The sequence below is a fragment of the Prunus avium genome, chromosome 2 (assembly GCF_965620075.1).
Source record: "Prunus avium chromosome 2, drPruAviu1.hap1.1, whole genome shotgun sequence".
In the NCBI taxonomy this organism is placed as follows: Eukaryota; Viridiplantae; Streptophyta; class Magnoliopsida; order Rosales; family Rosaceae; genus Prunus; species Prunus avium.
This window is the reverse complement of record NC_142285.1, coordinates 33,707,251-33,717,157: the sequence shown is the minus strand read 5'-3', so window position 1 is coordinate 33,717,157 and position 9,907 is coordinate 33,707,251. Positions and strand designations below refer to the sequence as shown.

The 9,907-nt window shown below is 40.7% G+C and overlaps 1 protein-coding gene across 1 annotated transcript; it reads right to left on the bottom strand.

Moving 5' to 3' along the window:
• Positions 1 to 2,911: 2,911 nt before the first annotated feature.
• On the bottom strand, positions 2,912 to 4,126 carry LOC110759318 (uncharacterized). Its single transcript, XM_021961367.1, has one exon. The coding sequence runs from the start codon at positions 4,124 to 4,126 to the stop codon at positions 2,912 to 2,914; it is 1,215 nt and encodes a 404-aa protein (XP_021817059.1).
• Positions 4,127 to 9,907: the final 5,781 nt, after the last annotated feature.

Sequence of the window (9,907 nt, the reverse complement as noted above, 5' to 3'; positions counted from 1 at the left end):
TTAAACATTCTCTGCTTGTGGCTCTAAAATGTAAAATTTTTGGGAAGAATATTAGTTTCTAGTTTGGTGTTTATTGCAAGATATTGCATTGGGTTTTCATTCTGTTTGATTGTATGATTGTATATTTTTTGTCTAGTCGGGTCTATTTGTTGCCACTTATGGTAGAGTTATATTACTCCAATTGGGGGAAAATGGTATTGATCTTAGGCTTTTTAAAATCCAGTCTTTAGTTCTTAATTCTTATCTTCTTTATGATGCCATGTTCAACTCATTGTTATTTCTTTGAACAAGGAATTTTATTTTGTGTGTGTATGTTGTGGAAATTCAAATCAATACAGCAATTATGAAAGTGATTATATTTTTTTGGATTGGTTTTATATAATATTGGGCTGTTAAGAGTGACAGTAATTACCAGAACTTCATAAATGTTAAAGGATTTTGTATCTCATTCAATAGGTTACTAGCTAGCTTGAAAGCAGAGAGATGGGAAGGTCTGAATTCAAGTGTGTGTAAGGAATGCTATTAAACAAGTGTGTGTAAGAACTCAAATGTGTTATGACATTGATGGATTCTATTGTTGTTGTGTATCATTAAGCTACTCATATCTTATCCCAAAATTCTTTTTTGCCAAAAAAAATCTTATAATTTTGGGTTTAAAGTGTTTCCTTTTGATTCTTTGCATGGTTGAAAACCAATTTAACTTGTTTTCATTATATGCATGTTTGGTGTTGCAGCACATAGTTCTTGAAATTTTAAAATCAAATGTCAAAAAGGCAAAACACTTGACAGTTTCAAAGTTATAATTATTGGTTTACCTTGAGGGAGAATAGGAAAATAGAGATTAAGAACTTCAGATTCCCTGGAACTAATTTCCTTGTTCTTGATTATAAAGGGGAACATGGAGGATCTAATCAAGATGATCTTGATCTCTGATCTTATCCCAAAAGTTAAAAATTAAAATTGAAGATTAGCTCTGAAATGCTAAGGCAATTTGTTTTTGTTAATACTTTGCTCTTATCTGGCATTCATCCTGCCTTTGAGCGTTTCTATTGTTGTGTTAATGGTGCGCTGTTTTCTTGTTTTCTTGATACATGAATGTGCACTGTCCGGTTTGTCATTTCCAGTTGTTCTTCTTCTCTTTGTTTGCAGTTACGTTTTGGCTCCTCGACAGAACACACTGGTGGATGGGAACACGTGGACTCGGAGGCATCTTTTCCTTTTCTAGAATTATCCCTTTAATGCCTCGTTTGCATCGAAGGTTTAGGGTTAAAAGGACCCTCAAGCAGGGTGGAGGTAGAAGGGAGAGATTTTTTAGACCATTGTTGAAGGAGATAATCATTCTCAACCATGGGAGATAAGCCTTCCGACACTCCAATTCCTGATGGGTGGAAGTTCAAGAGTGAGGTCCGAAAGGATGGATCCACATCCTCGGTAAATACACACATGATTCCCAGGCTCTGTTCTTTATCTATTGATTTTCTTGTTCTGTTCTAGTTCTGAAGTGCTTTAATCAATATTCTCTACACATGCATGATTTGCATTACTGCTGTAATAGGTTTCAGTCTTGGTGGTAGATTGCCTTAGCTGATGTAATTCTCATTTTGCACATTATTCATATCAACTCTTAGTAGTTGAAATCTCATTTATTTTATATTTAACTGAAATCTCATTTATTTCGTTACTTAACACAAATCTCATTAATTTCTCTAATAATGATCTTATTGTGTTTTATTGTCGGAAAATTGATGTAATCTCATGTATTAGAATCAAAGTTTTCACCTGCATAAACTTAATCAATTGGGAAGTAGATATTATCTTTGGTGTTAGATTGACTTAGTTGATTTGGTTTTAAATCTATCGTGCAATAATTTATCCTTCTAATTGAAACATGCATGTTGGATTGCTTCTTGAATGTTCGGTGGCATTGTGTTTGATTGTATTCTTATTGAATGTAAACTTGCCTTTCTGGATTGAAAAGGAATAGTGTAGCTTTAGCCTTGTATTTTCTGTTTTTTTTGAAAAAAAATTAATCACTCTTCAAGGTAGCCTTAAGTGGAGTTTTAAGAGTATTTTAAAAACATTTCTGCAGAGTATTTTGAATCATAACATTTGCAGAAAGCAATTAGATTTCTTTCTTTTCTGTTCTCCACCATCTCATTCTCATAGTTTTGCAGCCCTTATGCAAATCCTGTCAAACTATCTTAAACATTTTCTTATCAAAGTAATAAAATATTTTTATATCCATGTATACATTATAATCAGACAGAGACGTGCGAACTAAAGCCTAACCAAGCTCATCCATTAGTCCCCAACTCAATCAACTTCTTATTCAGACCCAATTAAGAAAAAAGAAAAAAATGATTATTTGATTTGGATACTCTTCAGCGTGCATCTTGCTTTCATCTATATATCAAGTCAATCAATATAGTGTGATCCAAACTAATCGAGAATTCTAAAATTTATTCAATTACTTGATTCAAGTCAATACCCACCCACGTAATTGTATTGTGGAAATTAGAGTCTAAATTTTAATTTCTAGTAGGGGCAGATGATTCGTGGTCTTTTTTATGTCATGTCTATCTTGTATAAATATATGGCTCTATTTTGATTATATGGATCATCTTTTGCAATATCCCACACTCGTTCACTTTTGAAATATCTGCTTTTGGTAAAAGTTTGAAAAATCACACACATGTCATGGCACGTTAAAAGAAATCCGAATTATCAAATATGTGTTTTTTGTGGAATTAAACAGTCCAAGCTTTCAAGGTCAAGCTAATACTTAAGTCAAGTCATGGGAGGCAAATTACAAACATGACCCACAGGATGCAGTTGTATGAAACCATCTCAAGTCAAGTCAATACCTACAATAATTTTTAGCGTGGAACTCGGGATTCTCAAGTCTGTGAAGTTAAAGTCTTATGTGGAGCCACACATACAGAGTCTTCCAGGATGTGCTGCAGCAGCCAAATCTTATGTGGTCTGTGAACACAAACACCTTCTTGATCATCTGCTCTGCCTTCAATTTCTCATTCACAGCCACTTCCAGAATCAAATCACACACCTTCTGAAAATCAACACCCTGGTTGTGCTTGCTGATGCATGTCCTCATCATGAACTCGTACTTGGACTTGAGATCACCGCCTTGTAAGGAATGCAGCAGTGGCAGCTCATCGGGTAATGGACCAAGACTGATCACCTTTTGTTTCCATGCCGACTCTTCAGTCAGTTCAGACACCAAAATTCCCAAGCTCGCCGCCAATTCTATTATTGGTACGCCCATGAAATCAGTGATGTTACAAACTGCCAAGCAGTTTTTAAATTTGCCCGAACCCTCCTTCCCTTGCTTTTGCTTTAGGTACATGTCCTCCACCATTGCCTTCCACTGAAGCTCAGCTGCTTCACCGACATCCTTATCTTTTACATATCTTATGATATCATTTGGAAGCAATGCATTCGGCTTTATGATGCTGCTGCCACCTGCTTTCACCACCTCCAAATACTTCTTAACCACACAGGGCTTCCGAATGAAATACATGCGTCGATGATGCTCGTCCAAGGGCTTTAAAAACTCCGTTCTAAGGAGTTCCCACTCTTCTGATTGATCGGACTCTGGTGGGAAAAGTCTACTCCCAAGGCTTTCAAACAGCAAAACGGCGCGTCTGGTGTGGTTGTCTTCGCTGTTGTTGGGAGTGCAACAGACTGCAGCCCAGGTAGCAAAAAGAGTAGTACAATCTTCTTTATCATCATCTTCGGATGGCGGCTTCAATTCCAATTCCATCCTTAGCCCGTGCTGCTTCAATTTGTCAATATCAGACTTCAACTGCTCCGCCAAGAGATCCATAATGCGGTCGTGTAATAACTTATAGCCCGGGTCACGGTGGAGCCTCTGCGCCGCAGTGTCTTGGCCTTGTTGTAGAAGAAGGCTGTAGAGAATCTCGATAAGGTCCCACAAACGAGCTAACGAGCTGGAGCTGGCAAAAGAGGGAACATTGCATAATAGCATCTTGGGGTGATTGTGATGGAGCCAAAATGCGGCCGTGTAGAAGGCCTCTGGATAATGTTTTCCGGTTTGAACAGAGGCAGAATTGAGATTTGTTGAGTAGTCAACTAAATCCCAATACATTAGGGATTGATTAGCCAAATTATATGTAATTGATTTACTTTTCTTTATTAGTCTAGGAAACTTGTGTATAGATACCTTTGATACTGTAAAGAGATTTTATCGAGTAATCAAATATTCTTCAGTTGATTACAATTTTACATGGTATCAGAGCAGGAGAAACCCTAGCTCTTGTTTTTTTTCTCTTTGCCGTCAAAATCTCAGCTTCCTCCTTCTTTGTTTTTCATTAGTTCTTTGCCATGGCTAACGACAAAGAAATTGAAACTTCTTCTAAGGATGGAAACAAGTCTGATGTTTCCAACCCTTTTTTTATTCATCACTCAGACCACCCTGGCATGGTTCTTGTATCCAAGCCGCTGAATGGAGACAACTATGGGACATGGTGTCGCTCCATGCGAATCTCCTTGAGTGCCAAAAACAAACTTGGTTTTGTTGATGGCACCGTCAAGAAGCCCTCAAAGAAAACCAATCCTGACGAGTTCTCTCTTTGGCAACGTTGCAATGATATGATCCTATCTTGGATCTTGAATTCCCTTGATCAAGACATAGCTGATAGTGTCATCTACTCAGACACTGCTCATGAGATCTGGGAAGATTTGAAGGAGCGCTTCTCTCAAAGCAACGTTCCTCGAATTTTTCAGATACAACGTGACATCGCCTCCCTCACTCAGGATCAGATGTCGGTTGTTGCTTATTACACAAGACTTAAGGGGCTATGGGATGAATTGGTGTCATATAGTGATGTGCCGACTTGTACCTGTGGTGCCATGAAAGACCACGCTGAACGCGATGAGAGGAATCAGGTGATGCAATTTCTTATGGGTTTAAATGATTCATATGCTGCTGCTCGTGGACAGATTCTCCTTATGCAGCCACTACCTTCCATACGCAACATCTATTCCTTAATTTCCCAGGAGGAGAAGCAACGACAACTGGGGACTCCTCAGGCTGCCTTGGAACTTGCTGCAATGGCTGTTCGTCAACACCAGAGACCTTCAAATTCCAATCGCAAGCCTCTTCATTGCACTCACTGCGATCGGGACCATCACACAATTGATACCTATTACAAACTTCATGGCTATCCTCCCGGGCATCGACTGCACAAATCCAACATAAACAAGAAAGACTCAAGTTCCTCTGCCAATCACGTGCAGAACAATCCCACTACGCAAGAGTTGAAGTCTGCCATGCCAAACCTCTCTGACAGTGAGTATCAGCAGATTCTTACCATGATGAATGATAAGAAAGAGCCACAAGCAAACTCCGCAGGTTTGTCATGTTCCCCTTTACCTTTACATCGCTGGCTGATTGATAGTGGCGCAACAGATCATATTACATCCACTTCACATTCTTTTACATCCATACAAGCCAACCCTTCCATTCCACCAGTTGTATTGCCTAGCGGTGAAAAGTCTTCTATTATTTCCGTTGGGAATGCCTCTCTTAACTCATCTCTTTCTTTAAAAAATGTCTTGTATGTGCCCAGCTTCAAAGTTAATTTGATGTCAGTAAGCAAACTTACACAAGAACTTCATTGTTCCACCTCTTTTTTTCCTAATGGGTGCATTTTGCAGGACTTGGCTACGAGGAAGACGATTGGTCTGGGTAAACAGCAAGGAGGCCTTTACTATCTGGTTTCTTTGGCGTCAGACAAGCCTTCTCTTCTCCAACCATCTTGCAACCATGCTCATGCCTCTCACCTTTGGCACAGCCGTTTAGGCCATCCATCATCTTCTCGTTTACAATTTTTAGCTAAGAATGTTTTGAATTTCCATTTTTCAAATAATGCTTGCGAGGTTTGTCCCTTGGCAAAGCAAACTCAATTACCTTTTAATTTAAGTTCAATTTCCTCTTCCAAACCATTCTCTCTTATTCATTGTGACATTTGGGGGCCTCATAAAACTGCATCTTTTTCAGGGGCTCGTTATTTTCTAACTATTGTGGATGACTTTACTAGGTTCACATGGTTATTTCTCATGCACCATAAATTTGAAACACAGAACCTGCTTAAATCTTTTTTTGCTTTTGTCCAGACACAATTCAATTCTAAAATACAACAAGTACGTGTTGATAATGGAGGTGAATTTTCTTCCATGCGTCATTTCTTCCATGAACATGGGGTCATCTATCAACATACTTGCGTCTACACACCCCAACAAAATGGTGTTGTAGAGCGCAAGCATCGACATATCATAGAGATGGCTAGGGCTTTACGTTTTCAAGCAAATCTCCCTATTTCCTTTTGGGGGGAGTGTGTTCTCACTGCCATCTACTTGATCAATCGTCTACCCACTGCCCTTTTATCCAATCAATCCCCCTATGAGAAGTTGTACCACAAACCTCCTTCTTATACTCACCTCCGCGTTTTTGGTTGTTTAGCCTATGCCACCATTGTCCAACCTTCCCATAAATTTGACCCTCGAGCCAAGCGTTGTGTTTTTCTCGGTTACCCTTTTGGTCAAAAGGCCTACAAATTATTTGATCTTACCACTCGAAAAAAATTTACCAGTCGCAATGTTGTTTTTCATGAGAGTCATTTTCCTTTCAAAAGTCTGCCCTCTTCCTCTCACACGGAACCTCCACCTCCTGTTTTACCTCTTCCTTTATCTGATTTGTCATCTTCTCCACTTATCTCTCCAGACCAACATTCACCACGTCCTCCATCTCCTTCCGCTCCACTCGATCTCACGACTCCTTTAGACACCGCTGTCCCCGTTTTTCCCTCCGATACCGTTGCTGCATCACCTCTATCACATCTTTCTCCCTCTGTACCACCAGCCCCCCTCCGCCACTCTCTTCGCCAAAGGGTTAAACCAACCCGTCTCCAAGATTATGTTTGCTCACAGGTCACTTTACCCATGCTTGACCAATCGTTGGACTCCTTGCCATGTCACACCAAAGGTACTCGTTATCCCCTTTCTAACTTTCTTTCTTATCATCGTTACTCACCCTCACATTTTACTTTCATTGCCAATATTAGTCGGCCAGTGGAACCTAACACTTTTGCAGTGGCTGTTTCTAATCCACACTGGCAAGAGGCCATGCAATCTGAACTTGCAACTTTGGAATCCAATTGGACTTGGTCCCTCACTTCTCTTCCTCCCGGGAAGCAACCCATTGGATGCAAATGGGTCTATAAAATCAAGCATCGCTCTGATGGCACCATTGAGCACTATAAGGCTCGTCTCGTGGCTACCATGACACATTTTCTCCTACTGCCAAGATGGTTTCTGTTCGGTGTGTTCTTGCTCTTGCCGCTACCCACAACTGGTCTTTGCATCAACTTGATGTCCACAATGCCTTCCTCTATGGCGATTTACATGAGGAAATCTATATGTCACCTCCTCCTGGTCTTCGGCGACAGGGGGAGCATTTGGTATGTTGCCTTCACAAATCCCTGTATGGATTAAAGCAAGCATCTCGCCAATGGTTTTCTAAGTTCACTGAAGCCATACAAGCTGCTGGTTTCACTCAGTCCAAAGCCGATTATTCGCTCTTTACCTGCTGTTGAGGCCCAAAAAAGTCACGAGAAGCCCAAAGACATTTAAGGCCCGATATAAAATATAATGTTGGTCATGCATTAATCTAAGCTGTATTTTGGGAATTAATTCATTAAATAAATAATAGTGTCCATGCCATGCGAAGCCAATAATACATTTTTCATATATCAATCACTTATCAAGCTCACATGAACCCAAGTCATGTGGTTTACGGGGCTTGCATGAGGGATTGTGGTGTGGAAGGTTACGGAGGTCCACAAGGCCCACGGAAGCCCTTGGATAATGGAGACTTTGGGCTAGCTACTTGGGAGCACCAAAGTCCAAGCCCATTACTAAGAGTTCTCCAATGTGGGTAAGCAAATGAGATATTTTCCAAGCATTTCCTTTTATCCATAGGAAATAGTCATTTTCCAAATACCTAGCTTTACCCATTGGAAACAAGCCTTTTCCAGCACTCCCTATTACCCGCTGGAAACAGGCCATTTCCAGCGCTTCCTTTTACCCATAGGAAATAATCAGTTTATGGTACCTAGCTTCGCATGCTGGAAAATAGCATGCCCCAGCGCTCCCTTTTACCCATTGTAAATAGGCTGGTTCCAGCGCCTCTCTTTGCCTATTGGAAATAAAGGAAAACCCCCACCATCTATAAATTAAGAGGCATTTGCTGAGCAAAATGAGTTTTCTCTTGGTGGCTGCAAGCTTCTCAGCAACCATGAGAACTCATCTTCCTTCCTCATTTCAGCCGCTGCAAGCGTTCCAGCGGCCATCCCAGCCATCAACCTTCATCCTTTGGCTGCTGCAAGCATCCCAGCAGCCATCGACCAACACCTCCTGGTTGCTCAAGCACCCCAGCAACCATCAAACTATGTTCCTTCCTTCCAAGCTATAAACACCATAGCCTTCAAACCTCAAGCTTTTCCTCCCATTATCCTTCTCTTGAAACTCTTAAATCCATAAAGCCTCACCAAGCATAACTCCAAGCTTTCCCTTCCTTCCAAGCTATAAACACCATAGCCACAAACAACAAATTATCAACGCCCAAACTCAAGCATATCCAACACCAAGCCAAGCACATGCATTCTCATTTGCTAAACTCGCGGATCTTTAGCTCCCACACTCCAAGCTCTCATGCCAAGCTAATATAATCTCAGATCTACATCAGCAAGTCATCTTCAACTTTTCTTCAAGCTGCTGGAAACGTCAACATCAAACACGCAGCCGCTGGAAGAAGAACAGAGTACCCCCTGGGACATGCTTTTCCCTCGGGATGCTTTGGGCCTAGTCCTCGCTAACTCAGAAAAAGGGGCAACGAAGGCTTAATCCACCACTCTATGGCGGTTCGAGAATCAACAAGCCCAGACGAGCCTTCCGACGGAAAAAGACCCCAACACTTGCAAAAATGGCAAGTCATTCACCGTTCTTTTGATTTACGTCGATGACATCATGATTACAGGAAATAATTTGCCTACCATTAATGCTCTCAAGCGATTTCTTAATACTCGTTTTAAGATCAAAGACCTTGGTGATCTTAAATATTTTTTAGACATTGAAGTCTCACGTTCTAGGAAAGGTATTTCTATTTGTCAAAGAAAATATGCACTGGACATTATTAAAGATGGAGGAGCTTTGGGGGCACGTCCAGTAAGCTTTCCCATGGAACAAAATTCCAAAATTTCTTCTAATACAGGTGAGATACTTCATGATCCAGCAAAGTATAGAAGGTTGGTGGGACGTCTAATTTATCTCACCATAACAAGACCTGATATTATGTATTCAGTACATATACTCAGTAGATTCATGCATGAGCCTCTCAAGCCACACTTAGATGCCGCCATGAGGTATCTGAAAGGTACACCAGGACAAGGACTCTTCTTTCCCACTGGAAATGAGATGAAGTTAACGACATATTGTGATTCAGATTGGGCGAGATGTCCAACAACACGAAGGTCTACAAGTGGCTATTGCGTGTTTCTTGGAAATTCTTTGATCTCATGGAGAACAAAGAGACAAAAAACCATATCTCTTTCTTCAGCAGAGGCTGAATATCGTGCAATGACAGGTGCTTGCTGTGAAATTACTTGGCTGCGTTATCTACTGCAAGACCTGCAACTCCCAGACCCAGGACCAACTACTTTACATTGCGACAACCAAGCTGCGCTGCACATATCCGCCAATCCAGTGTTCCATGACAGAACTAGACATATTGAAATAGACTGCCATTTTATCAGGGATAAGATTCTGGATGGAACAGTGATTACAAGATATATCTCATCTCAACAACAAG